The sequence below is a fragment of the Rhinatrema bivittatum genome, chromosome 5 (genome assembly GCF_901001135.1).
Source record: "Rhinatrema bivittatum chromosome 5, aRhiBiv1.1, whole genome shotgun sequence".
Taxonomy (NCBI): domain Eukaryota; kingdom Metazoa; phylum Chordata; class Amphibia; order Gymnophiona; family Rhinatrematidae; genus Rhinatrema; species Rhinatrema bivittatum.
In genome coordinates, this window is record NC_042619.1 from 269,320,307 (window position 1) to 269,341,749 (window position 21,443).

Consider the following 21,443-nt stretch of genomic DNA (forward strand, 5'->3'; position numbering starts at 1 on the left):
GAATTTGCCCTCCTCATGGCCCACATGTCTGTAGAACATGTGTGTATACCTCACTCCTTCATCGACAACAAATTAAAAATATAGTGCTTACACTTCCATAAACTTTAATACTCCCCCAGCTTTAAGTTAATTTTAAATCATCTGAGCAGATTATATAACTGAGGTCACCCCATCCCAACCCACAAAGTGATCCGCATCTCTCCCTCGTGCAGATCTTCACCTCCCATGGGAGGAATGATCACCATCAAGCAGGTGGAGAACCCTCTCTACCTAGGTCATGGAAAATGCAAAAGATTTAAACAAAAAATGAGAAATCCTGATCAAAACTCTCGAAAATTCTCACAACCTTATTGCACAAAAGAATAAAAATTGTTTGAAATTTGTTTATTAGATTAACAAGAAAATGAAAACTTAGTCTAACAAACGTCGACCAAATAAAGAAATACATGGATCCATATAACATTATACAAAGGAGGATACAATTCCTGAACAACCATCTCCCTCCCACCCTTCCCCTCCATCCCGCCCTGGCTTCTGTTTCCATCCAAAAAAAAAAAAAAAGAACCACACAATTCCCATACATTGAATTCTAGTACAGAATGTCAGAATCACCAGGAAGGGTGGTTCGTAAAGAGAACTCATGAACACACAAAGATGTTAAGCCTTTGCTAATCAGAACAGAGTTATCACTGAGCCCCACATTCCTCGTGAAGAGAAAGATAGTAGGTAAAGGGTCGCCAAATTTGTTGGATACGATCATGTGTCTTCATAGATTCCTCCCGAAATGCCGTTATCTCTAGTAAATAAACATCTGTAAGGAATAATTTCCACATCTCCAGAGAAGGACCTGAAGGTTTCAGCTAGTATTGTAATATCAATCGAAAAGCAACTAACAACCTTTAAGGAGCAGCAATGTGTGGTGTCTACGCAGGCTGGATGACTCAGTAAGCAACCCAAAATGCAAAAGGCTGAGGACCAAGATGTTGTAGATATTCTTTAAATATTAGTTAAAATTTGTAACCTATCATTAAAATCATCCATTGTACCTGAAGACTGGAGGGTGGCCAATGTAACCCCAATATTTAAAAAAGGCTCCAGGGGTGATCCGGGTAACTATAGACCAGTGAGCCTGACTTCAGTGCTGGGAAAAATAGTGGAAACTATCCTCAAGATCAAAATTGTAGAGCATATAGAAAGACATGATTTAATGGGACACAGTCAACATGGATTTACCCAAGGGAAGTCTTGCCTAACAAACCTGCTTCATTTTTTTGAAGGGGTTAATAAACATGTGGATAAAGGTGAACCGGTAGATGTAGTGTATTTGGATTTTCAGAAGGCGTTTGACAAAGTCCCTCATGAGAGGCTTCTACGAAAACTAAAAAGTCATGGGATAGGAGGCGATGTCCTTTCGTGGATTACAAACTGGTTAAAAGACAGGAAACAGAGAGTAGGACTAAATGGTCAATTTTCTCAGTGGAAAAGGGTAAACAGTGGAGTGCCTCAGGGATCTGTACTTGGACCGGTGCTTTTCAATATATATATCAATGATCTGGAAAGGAATACGATGAGTGACGTTATCAAATTTGCAGATGATACAAAATTATTCAGAGTAGTTAAATCACAAGCAGACTGTGATACATTACAGGAGGACCTTGCAAGACTGGAAGATTGGGCATCCAAATGGCAGATGAAATTTAATGTGGACAAGTGCAAGGTGTTGCATATAGGGAAAAATAACCCTAGCTGTAGTTACACGATGTTAGGTTCCATATTAGGAGCTACCACCCAAGAAAGAGATCTAGGCGTCATAGTAGATAATACATTGAAATCGTCAGCTCAGTGTGCTGCAGCAGTCAAAAAAGCAAATAAAATGTTAGGAATTATTAGGAAGGGAATGGTTAATAAAACGGAAAATGTCATAATGCCTCTATATCGCTCCATGGTGAGACCACACCTTGAATACTGTGTACAATTCTGGTCGCCGTATCTCAAAAAAGATATAGTTGCAATGGAGAAGGTACAGAGAAGGGCAACCAAAATGATAAAGGGGATGGAACAGCTCCCCTATGAGGAAAGGCTGAAGAGGTTAGGGCTGTTCAGCTTGGAGAAGAGACGGCTGAGGGGGGATATCATAGAGGTCTTTAAGATCATGAGAGGTCTTGAACGAGTAGATGTGACTCGGTTATTTACACTTTCGAATAATAGAAGGACTAGGGGGCATTCCATGAAGTTAGCAAGTAGCACATTTAAGACTAATCGGAGAAGAAATTCTTTTTCACTCAACGCACAATAAATCTCTGGAATTTGTTGCCAGAGGATGTGGTTAGTGCAGTTAGTGTAGCTGGGTTCAAAAAAGGTTTGGATAAGTTCTTGGAAGAGAAGTCCATTAACTGCTATTAATCAAGTTTACTTAGGGAATAGTCACTGCTATTAATTGCATCAGTAGCATGGGATCTTCTAGGTGTTTGGGTAATTGCCAGGTTCTTGTGGCCTGGTTTGGCCTCTGTTGGAAACAGGATGCTGGGCTTGATGGACCCTTGGTCTGACCCAGCATGGCAATTTCTTATGTTCTTATGTTCTTAGATATCTGTATGGATTCAAAAAAGGATTGGACATAATCCCAAAAAGTATGTATAACAGTACATTCCTATAAACAGTGTATAAGGGAAGCAGAGGGGTGTGCATATTTCAAATGACAACTGGAGTTAGATGTGTGTGCTGCAAAGGCTTTGCGGGCCCAAAAAATCATCCTATGCAGTATTTTAAAATGGGTTTCCCCAAAAAACCACTCCCTTCATAGCTTTGCCAATTAGAAGATCACTATCCGCAAGATTTTCAGACATTATAGGGATCTCTAAATCCTGAACCCACTTTGCTGCTAATGACCAATAAACATTATACTTACTAATAACATGCAACAATTTATAGAGCTTTAATACTGAAACCTGAGATTTAGACATTAAACCAAGAAAGCGCTGAAATGGGCCTTTTACTATATTACCCAAACCCTCTGACAAAACCCACCTGGCATAACTTCCAATTTGTAAGTATATTAAAAAATCCTTCTGTGTAAAATGCAAATGCTCCATACAGTAATCAAGAAAGTAAACAGACCCAACCGCAAGTCAATGAAAGAAGAAACAGTGCTCACCCCTTGGCTACATAGGAAGGAGAATAGTTGCCCTCCCGAACCTAGTGTGAAGTTCGGGTTGCTGACCAAAGGAAGGCACAGTGAAATCTGCCATTTTAGACCTATCTGTATTCTGAATTTCTTCCATGCCCTCCTTATCGCATGAATTACTAGTGATTGGGTGATAAGAGGGCAGAAGGTCGTCAGACTTTGCATGAAGGGTTGACAAATTCACTTTCCAATTCTGCAATACATCCAGGTAACAGAGTACGAAACCAATCTTGAAGAACTAGCAAGAGACAAGCAAGATTATACTTGCATAAGTCTGCAAAGCGCAATCCACCCTCGTCTCTGGGCGCAGTTAACACCAAAACCTTTTTAGATGCGCCCTGCGACCTTACCTGTGAATATAAATGGGACCATTTGCAATTTATATAAAAGTTTCGGTATTAAAACCATTTTAACAAGAGCCAAGCAACCTACCAAAGATGAGGGAAAGTTCAAGCAACTAGTTAAATTTTTGTTTGAACTCCCAAAGTAAGGGCTGAAAGTTAGCCGGGTACCACCTCTTGGGAAATCTGTGGCCCTTGATACCAAGGTATTTAATAGTGTCTGGAGCCCAACTTAGAGGAAATTGAGGCCAATACATCGTTAAATTCCCAAGAAAATCCATTGCATCTGATTTCTGAAGATTTAACTTTAAACCAGAAAAACTATCAACAATCTTTATACAGTCTAACACTTTGGGAAGTGCAAGCTTTGCATTCATTAATACCAGTAAAATATCATCTGCAAAGAGCATCATTTTCAATTCGTGGGACCCAACCTCCACACCTGTAATAGCACTATCTCCTTTCAGTGTATGAATTAAGGGTTTTAATGAAAGAATATAAAAGCAGAGAGGATAGGGGGCAACCCTGCCTCGTACCTCTATGCAACTTGAAAATGGGAGAAGAACTGTTAACACTGAGATATAACCTCAGCTGTTTTTATAAAAGCTGAATCACACTCAGAATTAAACCTCCAAATCCAAACAATTCCAAAACTGTAAAGAGATATGCCTACTCCACCCTATCAAAAACTTTCTCTGCATCAAAGCTTATTAATAGCGGGTCAATTGGACGGTTTTTATGGCAAGATTCTAACGCCAAAAGTAAACATCTAATATTAGTATTCAGCTTGCAGCCCATTACAAAGCCTGTTTGCCCGGCAGATATTAGGGAAGGTAAAATTCTCTTAAGTCTATTAGCAATAACTTCAGCATAAATTTTTATATCCTGATTTAAAAGAGATATGGGTCTATAGGACCCTGGATCTGTCGGATCCCTCCCTGGTTTGGGCAACACAATAATAGTTGCCTCGGACATGGATTTCAGAATCCGTTCCTGAGCCACTATGCAGTTAAATAAAGCTGTAACTGAGGGTATAATATGAGGCTGCAATATTTTATAAAATAAAGAGTTTAGGCCATCAGGCCCGGGTGACTTATATAATTTTAACTCTTTAATAACAAAAGCAATTTCCAGTTCTGAAAAAGGACTATTTAAGCCATCCAATTGGGCCGTAGTCAGTTTGGGTAAATGCAAATTCTAAAGAAAACGTCCCTGATTGTTCACATTAGAATGTTAAGAACTATATAGAGTTTGGTAATAGTCTTTAAAAACTTCCTCTATGTGTAAAGTCGAATTAGCTAATGTTCCATCTCATCTACGTATATTACTGATAAATTTAGAAGGGCGTTGAGCTTTGGTTAAATTCACTAACATGCGACCTGGCTTATTCCCATAAAGAAATAGCTTCTGCCTAAACCTAAAAATGGCATCCTTAGCTTTTTGATGTAATAAATCGTTCAGAAGACACTGGGTGGAGAGATATGTATCCCGCCAGAGGGTCAATTTAAGTTTATGCCATTGGTTCTTATAATAAGTCAATTGTTTCCTAAGAGCTAAGATTTTTTTATTCCTAGATTTTGGCTTAAATGCTACAAAACTAATTATTTCCCCCTAAGAAGAGACTTGGCTGCTTCCCAAAAAAGACCAGGATCCGCTTGCTGCAGAACACTGGCCCTTTCAAAAAGCTGCCATATCTCAATCAAAAATTCCTGGAAATCACGATCCAGGCTTAGCCATTCTGGTATGCACCACTGGAATAGACCAAGAGGACCCCCCCCCGGATTATCCTGGGTACAGAATACCAGGCAATGGCCTGATATAAGTATATTTCCTATCTCGGCAGTGTGAACAATATTAAAAAGAGATTCTGAAAGGAGGAGAAAGTCTATTCTACACTTAGTGTGTAAAGTCTCGCTCTCCCAGATTTAATGCCCTTCAAACATCTACTAAAGAAAGACTATCACAGAGAAATTGAATCCTCTATGTTTCCCCCAACTTAGAAATCGTAGTAGAGAAGCATATATCCAAAGCCGGATTGAGGACACAGTTTAAGTCCCCTTCCAGAATCACTACTCCACTTCTCAACTTGGAACATAGTGCCACAATATTTGTGAAAAAAAGAGTGATCTTATTGATTGGGTGCATAAGTAGAGATCAAAATAACCTCTTTCGAAAAAAGTGTCCCCTTCACATAACATAGAAACATAGAAATGACAGCAGAAAAGGACCAAATGGTCCATGCAGTTTGCCCAGCAAGCTTATGGTAGCACCAGCAGCGTCATATAGGTCTCCCCCATAAAGGTATCATCAGGGGATGGCAACTTGTACAAGCATGTACGGCATGTACAAGTTACCCTCATATTTAGTTTCCCAAACCATTAAAGTCAGGGCCCTTGTTGGTTGCTGAGTCCAATTCTCCGTTATCTCTTGCCATTGAAGCAGAGAGCAATGTTGGAGTTACATCACAAGTATAAGGCTTATTGGTTAAGGGTAGTAACAGCAGCATCAGCAAGTTACCCCCATGCTTATTTGTTTTCCCAGACCATAAGATTAATGTCCTTATTGGTTGCTGTCCGAAACTAAATTCCCCTTTTCTTCTTTTCCCCCTGCCGTTAAATCAGAGAGCAATAATGAGTTGCATCAACAGTATGAAGGCTTGTTAGTTAAGGGTAGTAACCGCCGCATCAGCAAGTTACTCCCATGCACTCTTTACCTCATTTCCATATTCTAGCCTTTAGGGATCCACAGTGTTTATCCCATGCCCCTCTGAAATCCTTCACGTTTTTGTCTTCACCACTTTCTCTGGAAGGGCATTCCAGGCATCTACCACCTTCTCCATGAAGAAATATTTCCTAATGTTGGTTCTGAGTCGTCCTCCCTGGCGTTTTCATTTCATGAACCCTAGTTCTACTGATTTCTTTCCAACAGAGAAGGTTTGACAAATGTGCATCATTAAAACCTTTCAGGTTTCTGAAGATCTGTATCATATCTCTCTTGTATCTCCTCTCCTCCAGGATATACATATTTAGGTCCTTCAACCTCTCCTCATAAGTCATTTGATGGAGGACCCCATCACCACCACCACTACCATTTTGGTTGCCCTTCTCTGGACTGCCTCCATCCTGTCTCTGTTGCTTTTGAGATACGGTCTCCAGATCTGAACGCAATACTCCAGGTGAGGCCTCACCAAGGATCTGAACAAGGGGATCACCATCTCCTTTTTCTTATTGGTTATTCCTCTCTCTATGCAGCTCAGCATTCTTCTGCTTTTGCTATCGCCTTTGCACATTACTTCACTGTCTTCAGATCGCTAGACACTATCATCCCAAGGACCCTATCATCCCAAGGACCCTCTCTTGCTCCGTGCACAACAGCCCTTCATCCCTCTTTTGGATTACCACACCCCAGATGTATGAATCCCAGCTGTCATATCTTCGACCACTATTCAAGCTTCCTTAAATCACATCTCATTCTCTCTACTCCTTCTGGCATATCCACTCTGCTGCAGATCTTAGAATCATCCACAAAAAGAGAAATTTTACCTTCTATTCCTTCCGCAATGTTGCTCACAAAGATGTTGAACAGGATCGGTCCCAACACTGATCTTTGTGGCACTCCAATTATCGCCGTTCTCTCTTCGGAGTAGGTTCCATTTACCATAACATGCTGTCTTCTATCAGTCATCCAGTTTGTAATCCACGCCACCATTGTGGCGCGCAGCCCCAAGCTTCTCATTTTATTCACAAGCCTCCTATGCAGGACCGTATCAAAAACTTTGCTGAAATCCAAGTAGATCACATTGAGTGCTCTTCCTCAATCCAATTCTTTAGTCACCCAATCAAAACAAATTAGATTTGTCTGACAGGACCTTCTCCTGGCGAATAATTTGCCCTTCTGCATCAGTCCAGGAGTTTGAGGGTATAAAGGATACTTGAGTACGTATCAATATCGCCACCCCTTTGTTTTAGGAGGTCCCAGAAGAAGCATCTCTGAGCTAAATGTAAACATACACTGCATCCACAGGAACCCCCTCGACCCCCAACAATGGGTGCAGAGCAGAACTAGGGCATTACCCATACAACAAAGATATTCTGATTCTGATGACATTTCAGTAAAAGTAAAACGAGCTCCCTAAACCAGGCCCTAAACACTAATACACTTCCTATTAGGAAAACACAATAAGCCAAGCTGCTATAGATCCCCACACAGAAATAATTGTAAAGCTATACTGATAAATGTTACAAAACAGCTGATGAACAGAATAACATCCAACAATTTAAAAAATCATAAAAATAAAAAAATTGTCCAAATATCAATAAAATATTTCAAAACAGCAGACACATCATATAATACCCAATAATTAAAATGGCAGTCAATCAAGAAAAATAAACTTAAAAAGCCACCTTTACTTACCCCATCCAGCAACCCTCCGACTCCTTTCCACTGCAGGCCAATAGCATACACCAGAAGCAGCAGTGGCTGCTGAGGTTCTGTCCTCAACAGTCCCCTTCCTTAGGGCCCACAACCAGTCACTCACACACATACACACACAATTAGTTCCCAGACTGTCTCTCACACACACCAGTAATCTCCCTGACCAGTCTCTCTTCCTCACACAGACCCCAGTCTCTGTCTCTCACACACACTAGTCATCTTCCTGACCAGTTTCTGTCTCTCACACAGAAACACATCAGCTCCCACCAGTCTCTCTCAATCTTTCTCTATCACACACATGCTCTCTCGCTTACATACAAGCTCTCAATCACAAATAAATGCTCAAACTCCCATTCTACCACACACCTCTCACTCATGCACCCAGGCAGTCACACACACGGATGTTCCCATTCACACACACACCCACACCAAGGCTCCCATTCGCGTACACACACACACGCACACACACACAAACACCCATACCCTGGCTCCCAGTCACACCCACACACCCCCAGGATCCCAGTCATACCCACCCACCCACACACACCCCTCACACACGCACACCCAGGCTCCCAGTCACACCCACACCCAGTCTCTCTCACACACACACACCCACAAAAACACCCACACCCAGTCACACACACACACAGTGTCACACACACACACTCACACAGTCTCTCTCACACACACAAACACCCAGGCTCCCAGTCAGAGGCATCCTCCTTTCTAGGAAGAAGGTAAGAGGCTTCCCGATGGCCCACAGGGGGCCAGAAAAATGGAGAAGGGAAACAACTAGGCAGTGAGACACCAGGAACAGTGATATGTGCTGGTGCTTGGCGACACACTGGTATGTCGTGATACACTGATTGCTGCTCTAGAGGATGAAGAACCTCCCAAATGCCTTCTCAGTCAACTGGTTCCTTTTCCTTTGCATTGCCATCTAGGAAAATCCTCCTGATGAGTCACATTCCGAGAAAGAGCCTGCGATTTCTGCAGCCCAGAGAAGACTTTAGGGCCTAACACTGTCTGCACATCCTCAATAGATTTGATTTTAGAAGAAATTCCATCGAGCGAAACCAATAGGCCAAATGGGTGCAGCAAACGGTATCTAACATGCTCTTTCCACAAAAATAGCAGGACATCGTGCAGGTCTTGGCAGTTGCGTAAAGTGGCTCGGGCTAGATCTGTATAGATAGAAATTTCCTGACCTTCCCATGACTAAGTTGGTCTTTTACAGGCTGCTACTGCAATCTTCTCCTTAATTGAGTAGTCGTGGAAGCATATGATTATGTCCTGGGGCTTGTTATTAATCTTGGGGCCCAACGCCCTGTCTACTTTTATTATCAGGTCTAAATCAGCTACACCTCTGCTGAAATAATAATAAACTTGCTGATATTTTGTACCAAAAAAGTACAATCAGTATGTTCAGGGTTTTCGGCTATGCCTCTAAACCTGAGGTTATTCTGCCTGAAGCAATTTTCTATGTCAGCAAGTTTCTCCTGCATTACACCATTTTCAGCCAAGAGTGTTTTACAATGAGCCTGCGCATCAATCTGGTTATCCAATTCATCGATCCGTCGGCCCATATCAGCCATCTTCTCACATATCTCTGACATTAGAGCCATCAATTCCTTATTGTCTCTGATGACCTTTCAAATCTCACAGACTCATTCTCTAAAAACTCAGCATGTGTCAGAGAATCACTAGTCCGTTCAGTAGCTGTGCTATCAGGGCCTACTTTATCCTCTGTTGCCTCAGGTACAAAATTAGATTGTAAGCCCTGTGGGGATAAAGGAAATACCTATAGTACCTGAATATAATCCGCTTTGATGTACACTTTGAAGTGCTGAAAAGCAGAATATACATAAATAAATACTTCCAGCATCAGGCAATCTCGCGCCTCACTCTCTCCCTTCTCACTGTAGGCATCTCTGTCCAGTTTAAAGAAAATTGCTGAAACTCCACTATCTTCTTTCTGGAGGACATTGCACACAGTCCACTTACTTTCGGCATTGCCCGGTAAGATTTTAAGCACCCGATGGTCAGGATAACTGATTAGACCTGAGGAAGAATGGCATTCCGGAGCTGATGATCGAGGGGTTAAAGGGGCACTTAGAGAAGATAAGGCCATCGCGGAAAGATTAAATGATTTCTTTGCTTCGGTGTTTACTGAATGTTGGGGAGGTACCCGTAATGGAGAAGGTTTTCATGGGTAATGATTCAGATGGACTGAATCAAATCACGGTGAACCAAGATGTGGTAGGCCTGATTGACAAACTGAAGAGTAGTAAATCACCTGGACCGGATGGTATACACCCCAGAGTTCTGAAGGAACTAAAAAATGAAATTTCAGACCTATTACTAAAAATTTGTAACCTATCATTAAAATCATCCATTGTACCTGAAGACTGGAGGATAGCAAATGTAACCCCAATATTTAAAAAGGGCTCCAGGGGCGATCCGGGAAACTACAGACCGGTTAGCCTGACTTCAGTGCCAGGAAAAATAGTGGAAAGTGTTCTAAACATCAAAATCACAGAACATATAGAAAGACATGGTTTAATGGAACAAAGTCAGCATGGCTTTACCCAGGGCAAGTCTTGCCTCACAAATCTGCTTCACTTTTTTGAAGGAGTTAATAAACATGTGGATAAAGGTGAACCGGTAGATATAGTATACTTGGATTTTCAGAAGGCGTTTGACAAAGTTCCTCATGAGAGGCTTCTAGGAAAAGTAAAAAGTCATGGGATAGGTGGCGATGTCCTTTCATGGATTGCAAACTGGCTAAAAGACAGAAAACAGAGAGTAGGATTAAATGGGCAATTTTCTCAGTGGAAGGGAGTGGACAGTGGAGTGCCTCAGGGATCTGTATTGGGACCCTTACTGTTCAATATATTTATAAATGATCTGGAAAGAAATACGACGAGTGAGATAATCAAATTTGCAGATGACACAAAATTGTTCAGAGTAATTAAATCACAAGCAGATTGTGATAAATTGCAGGAAGACCTTGTGAGACTGGAAAATTGGGCATCCAAATGGCAGATGAAATTTAATGTGGATAAGTGCAAGGTGATGCATATAGGGAAAAATAACCCATGCTATAATTACACGATGTTGGGTTCCATATTAGGTGCTACAACCCAAGAAAGAGATCTAGGTGTCATAGTGGATAACACATTGAAATCGTCGGTTCAGTGTGCTGCGGCAGTCAAAAAAGCAAACAGAATGTTGGGAATTATTAGAAAGGGAATGGTGAATAAAACGGAAAATGTCATAATGCCTCTGTATCGCCCCATGGTGAGACCGCACCTTGAATACTGTGTACAATTCTGGTCGCCGCATCTCAAAAAAGATATAATTGCGATGGAGAAGGTACAGAGAAGGGCTACCAAAATGATAAGGGGAATGGAACAACTCCCCTATGAGGAAAGACTAAAGAGGTTAGGACTTTTCAGCTTGGAGAAGAGACGACTGAGGGGGGATATGATAGAGGTGTTTAAAATCATGAGAGGTCTAGAACGGGTAGATGTGAATCGGTTATTTACTCTTTCGGATAGTAGAAAGACTAGGGGACACTCCATGAAGTTAGCATGGGGCACATTTAAAACTAATCGGAGAAAGTTCTTTTTTACTCAACGCACAATTAAACTCTGGAATTTGTTGCCAGAGAATGTGGTTCGTGCAGTTAGTATAGCTGTGTTTAAAAAAGGATTGGATAAGTTCTTGGAGGAGAAGTCCATTACCTGCTATTAAGTTCACTTAGAGAATAGCCACTGCCATTAGCAATGGTTACATGGAATAGACTTAGTTTTTGGGTACTTGCCAGGTTCTTATGGCCTGGATTGGCCACTGTTGGAAACAGAATGCTGGGCTTGATGGACCCTTGGTCTGACCCAGTATGGCATTTTCTTAATGGGATCTTGAAATCCAGGTTAGAATAAAAAATAAATTCCTAGATTTTTCCCCTGGTCCACATAAGGAATAATTTTCCCACCTACGCCAATAGTCAGTAAATTTTCTGGTCTAGATCTTTGTGAAATCCATAAGGCTTTTGATTTTGCACAGTTCAAAACTAAGCCATTTGAGTGCATCCACTCCCCAACTGCAATCAAAGATTGAATAATCCAATCGAAAAATTGTTTACCATCATTTGAACTAGCAAAATACAATTGAACGTTATCTGCATAACATCTAAAGAAAACATCAAAAAAACCTAAAAGTGAACATAATGAAAGTATATATATTAAAAAGTATAGGTGAAGGTTTTGACCCCTGAAGAACACCCACCTTGGATACAAACCAAGCTGATGTACAAGAATTAATGTTCATCAGTTGCTGCCTAGAATCCAAAAATGAATGAAACCACAGATATACCTTACCTCCAAACCCAATTCCTTCAATCAATCCATTAACATTACATGGCTGACCAAATCAAAGGCAGAGGAAATATCCAAATAAATTGCAATTACATCTTCTCCCAAATCAATCTTCCAAAGTAGTCATTTACGGCAACCAAAGCTGTTTTAGTACTCTCGTACTGCCTAAACCCATACCAATTTCAATGAAGAATATTATTTCTATCTAAAAAATCATTTAACTGCTTAAGAATTATTGTCCCTGGTATCCTCCATCCATAGCCCCCAGAAATGCTTAGGCCCCAGTCATTCTTCAGCCACCATCGCTCAATACGTACTAGAGGGCAAAGGATAATTGGGTGTTGAATATTAGTGGAGCTGTGGATGCAGAGTCACCAAGGTAAGGAAAAGGAGGTTGGTAGATAGAATGGGTATCTTTCTTTCTATCCTCCTCTTCTTCCTATCTGCCCTGGTGATCCTGATTCTCCACTGTTAGAAAAAAATTGTTATTGCTGGTCTTGAATCTGGGTCTGCCTAGTGTCTTCTGCATGGAGCCACAGACTGGCTCAGAGAGAGCCTGCTGTATGGCCCCGCCCCCTGAGCATCTGGATTGATTCTCAGGTGATTCAAACGGAATGCTAGTACACCTGGAAGATGTTCCCAGCATTTAGATGGCCAGGAGATCAAAGGAAGGGTTAGGATCCCAGAGAAAGACCTCTGATATGGATTAACATTACACTGACATGTTAAGTCGGGAAGTCTTGAGCCATGTCTGTAAGTAGAAGTCTTGTCTCCAGTGGTCTATGCTGTCTATGAAGACAATCTACCTGGCCTGGAAGCAAACGTTACCCAAAATGTGAGTTACTGTTAAGTTTACTTGCCATGCATAAGTCAGAAAATGTTATTTTGTCACCATTATCAAATAAATCACTACTGACACAAAATATGTGCAGGGGCCCTTCTTGAGCTCTTCTCCCATGATTTCCCCAGTGGTTCTCATCCCAGTAGTAATCCTAGAGCCCCCAAATCCCACCCTTTAATCCCTGATGGTCCTCGAGCCTCCCCCATCTCCAATGGTCTCTAATGTCCTCTCCCTGGAAAATGAGCTTTTCCAGCAACTCTCCTCCTCTCCTTCCTTGACCAACAAGATACAGGCCTCCTCTGAGCTGAAACCAGCTGGCTATCCTCTGCCTTGGGGTCGGGGAAAGACTGGCATGCATCGCTGACTCTCCTCAGACAGGTTGAGGGGAGAGCCTGGAATTTAAAAGCATACCCTGCTCTTTCCTGCCTAAGGGGAGGAAAGAAGGGAGCAGCACCACACTGTCTCCTCATTCTCTCTCTCCTTTCTTCCTTCACCCCCTCCCCAACACACCCTCCTATCGCTTTCCTTCCCCTCATTCACTCTTTCCTCACTCCCTCGATTGCCTTGCTCACCGACTGCCCTCCCTACTCTGATCATCTCACTCACACTCCACAACACCTTCAATATACTCTCCCCCCCCCCAACAAACCATAACCCATCCAATCCCCTCACTCACTTTTACCTCCCCCCTCATCTTCTCAGGCACTTGTCCTCCCCTCCCCTGATTGCCTTACTCCCGCATGCCATCATTTTCTTGCCCCCTCCCCCCTGATTTCCTTCTATCACTCTCTTCCCTATATCCCCTCACTCATTCTCTTGTCCCTTCTCCCTCCAATGTAATCACCAGTGGCAGGGCCTGGGAAGCCAGCACAGTAAGTAGCAACAAGTCAGGAAGCAGACACACCCAATAGTGGCAGAAGCAATGGGACTAGCAGACATTTATCTCGTATTTCTTTGATCTTGGCCATTCTCCCTCATGGCATCAACTGTGCCAGAACATTGCACAAAAATCAAGGCCATGTGGCTCCTTCCATCTCAGGGTAAACAGTTCCAACACACTCTGCTTTGCTTTTCTGGAGTCGGGGGGGGGGGGGGGGGGCCAGAAATCATCCATGCTACCACAAGCTCTGCTCCGTTTACATAGAAAAGCCAGAACTAGTTTACACCGCTGGTTCTATCCAGATTCCTTGTGTCCCAGAAAAAAGGTGACAGAATGCCATTCTGGGTTGGTTTGCCAAAAATGAAGTCTTGGGAAACAAAGACAAAAAGGGGTTGAATTAGCACAAGTCTGAAACTTGTGAGTTGAAATCTAATCATCAAGGCAAGAGCTGAAGCCTGGAATGCTGGCATTACTGCTCATAAGATTCAAACTTGTGCTAATTCAACCTTTTTGTGTCTGTTCTTGCCTCTATGGTGCCTGCTTAAGTATCACCCCTTCCCCTTCCGTTCCTTCTAGAACAAAAGAAAGGAAAAACAGGAAGGAAAAGTTTGGATTAAGATGTACAGTGGGTGTTTTCTGCTCTGTCTGCTCCAGGCTCACCTTCTCACTCATCTTCTTTGCAGGCTGCAACTGGAGCATTTCAGCCCTACTGCTCTGCCTCTTAAGTCTGAAAAAAAGGTAGTGGAACCATGTTCCAGGCTGTGCAACAGTTTAAGCCCTGCTCTTTCCCTTCACACATGTAACTTCTGTCCACAAAGATTCAACAGTGCATTTTGTTTCCTGCAGGATTTTTATTCTGCTCCACTCTATGCTTTCCTTGACGTATAGTGTGTTACCCCTGCACCAATCTGATGTTTATTCCAGACATAGGGAATGAAACTAGTTAATCAATGTGGTTGCACCACTATCCTGATTTAGCCCATTAATCTTGATCTGCAGCAGCATACTTGTTTGCTCCAGCATTTCCTTACCTCTCAACACTCATTACAATTAAGATCTTTGTAGCAAATTAATTCAAATGCTCACGACTGATTTGATGGGCAATATGACTGACCAGGTTTGCAGATAAACTTAGTAGTTAATTCCAGTGATGCTCAAAACCAGTCCTTGATCCTCCCCCTCCCAGGCAGTCAAGATTTCAAGATAGCCCTAATTTTATTTATCAAATTTTTATGCTGCTTATTCCAACAGCTTGAAGCAGAAATACAGATTAGTTCAAAAAGAATATGCATGATAGATTTGCATGCACCATATCCAATGTATGCATATCTCCTGCATATTCATTACACCCTGAAAACACAACTGGTTAGGGGGGAACCAATTTGAGCACTATTTTATCTACATACTGCTGGGGCAGCAATGTGTTCAGCTAACCTGACAAAACTCAAGTGAGAAGGTAGCTCCTCTGTCTGTCACTCTGCAGAAATTCTCAAACTGCATCCTCCTACAGGCTTTGCATTTGGTCCTGTTTGGAAGCTTACTCAGCATCAGTATGCCAAGAATCAATTCCTCAAGACATGATGAGGGAGGATGGAGAAGTTAATTTCCATTATTTTTTTAGCCAGATTTGCTGTGTGTTCTTTCAGGGTTATTTGGTTTCTAATGTGCATCAGCTTTTTCTTTTAAAACAAAATTTAAGGTGCCCAATTTCCATGTTGCCAGTTACAACTCTCCATTTTCACTCTGTTTTAACAATTACTTTAAATGTTGTGGGTTCTCTATTCAATTCCAAAATTTATATGAACCAGACAGAAAACAAAACTTCCCCTGAAGCGATATTTTAATTAGATCACATCATGCAAAATGTCTCACCAGCATGTAAACAACGTGCAGGTTACTGTGGAAGAGAGACTAATGCCAACCAGGGAAGAGAATAAAACCCTCAAAACTTAAATAAAATATGCCCTAAGAAAAACACATCTTTAAAGTTAAAAAAAGGAAAGCATTTCAAAATGGAATCACTTTTCCTATTATCCATGGAGGATAAATACCTGGTCTGGATGCTGTCCTCAAATACAGAAGTTCTGTTATGCATATGATTTTCAGAAATGTCTGTGTAGGAGCAGGTGAACACCAAATCAGGCAATCTTTACTTATAAATAAGCTCAGTAAGCAATGAATTGAATAGTGTAAGTACCTTCTTGGGGTGTTGAGTAACTTCTCCTGCTCTTCATCACTGTCACATTGACATTCTGAGTTCCTCCTCCTTTTCCTACATTCACAGCTTCCTGATGTCTCCTGGATTCTCTCCCGACCAATCAGTCTACTACTGAATGCGCCCATAATTAAATTCTAGTTTGGAAAAAGAATGTGTTTAGAAAGGATTAGTTTTAAATTATGCAATTTTTAAATATATAGTTCAATGAAAAGGAGGCACATTGAGACATTTGTTAGCACAACACTCATAGGTAATGACATTGCTTAAAGTCTACTATGATCTGCTAAAATATTGGAATGGTCTTGGTGTAATTCATCTGATCAAAAAAAAATAGATCAACAGAAAACTATATATTTAAAAATTGCATATTTCATCCTAATAAGAAAATTCATCTGAACGTCAAAGCACCAGAACAGTAGCAGAAAACAGTCTTAACATCATTTTATGAGAAAAATACAGAACATAAAAAACTGAATGAAGTGTTATTTTCTAGTTGACCTGCACAGATTTCGCTAGACTTTTTGCCATTAATAAAGAGTCATGCAACCGCTGTCTTTCTGATAGGAATGTGCTTGCTATCCTAGCCAGAGAAAGAAAAAGGAAAATTGGTTCTTACCTGCTAATTTTCGTTCCTGTAGTACCAAGGATCAGTCCAGACTGAGGGTTATGCCTCCCTTCCAGCAGATGGAGACAGAGAAAAACTTGAAGAACACCCCTCTTAACTTGGAGTGCCACCTGCATCTCTTCAGTGTAAAGAATATCCAAGCAGATTAAAATAAGATCAAACATGGATCAAGCAAGGTCAAAAACAGAGAACTTGGAACTTCAACTAGTAAACAAATTGTTGTCAAACAGAGAATGAGAAGAAACCTGTAGCCTTCTTCTATAGCATTCTGCAGAATGAAGTACTGTCATAGAGGATTCATAGCGGACTCTCAGGAAAGAAATACCCTCCTCCGAAGGGCAGGCGACTGGACTGATCCGTGGTACTACAGGAATGAAAATTAGCAGGTAAGAACCAATTTTCCTTTCCCTGTACGTACCTGGATCAGTCCCTAGTTAGGGTGGGACCCCGCGAGTCCCGGTTGAATGACAGCACTGCCAAAATCACCAGAATTTAGCGCCTGGACGACCAGGCGGTAATGACGAGCAAAGGTATGTATCGTCTTCCAGGTTGCCGCTCCGCCCCTTCCCCTACCAGGGGATCGGGCAATGGGTTCAAAAAATCCTGTCATCAGGATCGTCTGGACTGGCCAGCCCAGGAGACAAATTGGGGGGGGGGGGGAAATCCCATCCATTCACTGCATGGGCCCGTGCAGCTAAAGAGTCTAAAATAGCCGCCGTTCCTGTGCTAAGCGGGAACGGCGGCTCAGTCAGAGGCTCACAAGGAGCAGTGCGTTTTGGCACCGCATGGCTCTTATTAGGAGGCTCCAGTCCCGGATCCGAGCTGCCCTCACCTCCGGAGAGGCAGTGTGAGCAAAGAGCTGCGCGGGAGAGGCGCGAAGCCGACTCCCTGCAGGCAATGCAACGGGTCTGACGCGGCACGAGGAAAAAGTAAAAGAGTGATTGCCGGGTTCTTGTGGCCTTGGTTTGGCCTCTGTTGGAAACAGGATTCTGGGCTTGATGGACCCTTGGTCTGACCCAGCATGGCAATTTCTTATGTTCTTACGAGCTGCGAGTAAAGCAGGAAGGCAGCAGCGAAAACAAGGATGGCCTGCCGTAAAACAACCCCGCCTGTAAGTAAAAAGTTAAGGAACAGCCATGGTATGAGAAAATAGAATGAAGGCTGCTTCCTGCCCGTTTGCTTTTTTTTTTTTTTTTCAAAAATGAACCGGGGGGGGGGGGGGGCACAAGAAGGGGGGAGAGGGACCGCACCACCGGTACCTCCACCCCAGGCGCCTTACCTGAAGGAGCCCCAAGGGGTCACCAACCCCAGCTCCTGGATCCTACTACCAGAGGGGATAGTCCAGCTAGGACCTGCCAACCCTCTGGGAGGATTAGGGTAAGTTGCTTGATCTGGTTTGCTCCCTGAATCTTTCCTTCTTTTTTTTTTTTGTGAAAAGATTTACTTAACCACACAGAAAGGTCAAGCCTGCAAGGATTGCCACCTCCATCTGCTGGAGACAAAGAAACACTGAAGAGATGCAGGTGGCGCTCCAAGTTAAGAGGGGTGTTCTTCAAGTTTTTCTCTGTCTCCATCTGCTGGAAGGGAGGCATAAACCTCAGTCTGGACTGATCCGGGTACGTACAGGGAACAGCATATACTATAGCAAGAAATAGTTTACAACCTGCAGGAAATAAAGCGGTAGCTATCAGAACACAGTACACGAGAAAGAAAACAACAATGGAGCTCATATGGACATGACAGAGCAAGTAATATAAGACACAGAATAGCCAAAAAGTGGTAGGAAAGCATCTAGAAGAAAGAAAGAAGAACAGCATCTGAAACCACAGAGGGAACCAAGCATCAAAAAAGGGGCACCTGGACAAAAAGTAGGAACTAGAATCCCCAAACCAAGGACTGTCTAGGCTGGTAAATGACTGTAGGATGGCAGAAAAGGAAAACATCATCTATTCTATCAGAATACTTTAGTTAGAAGCTAAGGTCAGGTCTCCTTCATATCCTCTTCATTTTTCCTCCCTGGTTCTGGAATGAAATCACACTTGGTTCTATACATTGCAACTGATTTTTTTTAAATCAGTTTCAAAGAGCAACTTGCCTTAATATAACCATATGTTTTTTTCTGTTAATAACTGGTTTCCATAAAAAAAAATCTATTAAGTTATAATTAGCTTGAACAGTAACAACATGTACATAATAAACTTTGTGTTCTCTGTAGTTCCACTGTCAGCAATGCATCTGGCTTCACTGAATGAAACCAGATACTGGGAAATGCAAACGCATACTTAGGCTGATTCAATATCATGCGCTGAATCTAGAACACAGGTTAATGAGCGCATGGACCCACATTCATAACCCCTTATGCAATAAGGGGATTAACGCATCCAAACCAGCTTGTAGATAATAGCGCTCATCACATGTAAATTCATGTTGATGAGGCTATTAGCTATTATCCATTTATGTAAAAAATAAATGTGCGCCCAACGCGCATATTTTTACTCTCAAAAATGAAAACCTGCCCCAAAGCAGAAAATACTGCTTTTCTGTATTTCCTCCAACTTAATATCATGGCAATATTAAGTCAGAGGAACTGAAAAAGTGAATAAGGTAAAAAAAAAAAAAAAAAGTCTTGCCAGTGGTCCGGTTAGGGAAACATGCTCAATTAATTGAGTGTCCATTTTTCCTAAACTCATGGCTATGCATAGGTTAGAAAATGAACGCTTGTAAAATTGAGTGTGCGTTTTCCTAACCTGCGCACAACCACTTCTGTGCGCCCGATGCCAGGGAAGCGCTAGGGACGCAAAATTTCCCATAGCGCCTCCTTTTTAACGCAATGACTCATTTGCCAACTGCATTGCGAACCCAGGAGAAGTGGATGGGCACTTTAGGAAAGCAGGCGCCCAGTTTGGGCGCACAGTTTTTAGCACATCCCTATTGCATGAGCCTGAAAATGTGGTCACAACTAATCAACTGAAATTCTGAATCAACAAACTTTTTTATATATAAGGAAACTGGTTTAAAATTACAGAGAAATAACAAAGAGAATTTTACATTCATTCTTTGAGAGCAATGTTTTGAAAACCTGATCTTGGCTGAACACATTACACTGAAGCCTTAAGGGAACAGTCACGGAACCCACCCCCAAATATTTATTTTAACAAAGCTGTTTGCTTCTGGACTGTATTTTAGCAAGATCAGATGCAAGGTCTGCGTTCTCTCTTTTTGGCCAGTTGGCTAGGACTGTAAACTTGTGCAATATCGGGGGCGGGGTTAACACTCCAACCCGATCCCGTAACATAGTAACGTCGGGAACACGATTACTTTATGACCACTACCAAAGCTGAAAGAGGAAACTTCCTGCTAAACGGGAGACTTGCTCCATACTGGGCGAGAAATGAAGTGATTCTTTTTCTTGCTAACGTCATAAAAGTAACCATGGGACACGTCCCGGCAGCTGAGCCGGGAAATGCCGCCTGAGTCCTTCACTTCTCCCCCAATCCCCCTGTACGACTATGAAAGATTACGAGGAAAGCTTCAATGCGAGAGCAGCTGGGGACTTGCAGGGCTGGGGGGGGGGACGGGACGGGACCCACCGGTGCCGGCCGCCATGGGCAAAGCTGCCCGCCTCCCTCAGTCGCCCAGCATCGTCCTACGAGCGGCGGAGATACCCCAAGGCGCCGCCTCTCTGAGGTGCCGTCACTCCTCCAGCCTCAGCCGCCGCCGCTTCGCTTCTCTCACGGGGTCTGCCCCCTCGCGCTCCAGCCGTCTCGCTCTCTCCTCCCCGCACACTCCGGCCGCCTCTCCCCCTTCTCCCGCACACTCCAGCCTCTTGTCTCCCCGATGCTGGCCCCGCTCCGGCCGCCTCAATGGGTCTTCCCGATCCTTCCCTCGCGCGCCGGCCGCTGACGGCCGCTTTTGTTTTCAACTCTCCATCCGTTGTTTAGTCTTCGGCTGTTTCCGGCAAGTTCCGGAAACTCTCGGCCCGGGACTGTGTTGACACCAGGACACCGCCTTCCGTGACGCGTCATTACACTCTCTCTACCCGTTCCATCGGAAGCCCCGCCCTCCTATTTTGCGTCACTACAACTCCCGCCCTCCCGCACCGCCCCTTCAGAAACCGCAGACCCAAGTCGTATCAGAGCGCGGTCCGGTAAAATTCCTGACAAACCCCGCCCTCTTGTGTTAGTCTGGACGATCAGTTACAAGTGCCGCACAAGTAGTGACGTTAACTAATGGAGCCCTGTACGGGACAAAATTATTCTCCAAAATTTCTGGAAACTTTTCGGAGAATGCTGCTGCCGATGCGCGTTCTCTATCAGATTTTGTTCTCATCGCAGCTCAGTTTAGACGGACATTAAATCTCTCTCTCCATTTTAATCTCTGGAGGCGTTTGTTTTCCTTTCTTTTTGGTTTATAGGCTATTACTATTTTATTATTATCTCGGATTAAAAAAATGTCTTTAATTACTTCCTCACTGTTTGGTAAGATGCCCTTTAAAGTATGCGAAAAATGTTTCAGAAAAATGTCTAGTAAAGGGACCTATA

At 42.7% G+C, this 21,443-nt stretch overlaps 1 protein-coding gene across 1 annotated transcript in view; it reads right to left on the reverse strand.

Moving 5' to 3' along the window:
* GMCL1 (germ cell-less 1, spermatogenesis associated) overlaps positions 1-20,881 on the reverse strand; it is a 138,217-nt gene extending 117,336 nt beyond the window's left edge. The window contains exons 1-2 of the mRNA XM_029604009.1: positions 20,493-20,881; positions 16,257-16,411 (exon numbers count right to left, since the gene is read on the reverse strand). Coding sequence (XP_029459869.1) covers positions 16,257-16,402 — 146 coding nt within the window. The 5' untranslated portion in view covers positions 16,403-16,411; positions 20,493-20,881. The remainder of the gene's footprint in view (positions 1-16,256; positions 16,412-20,492) is intronic.
* Positions 20,882-21,443: the final 562 nt, after the last annotated feature.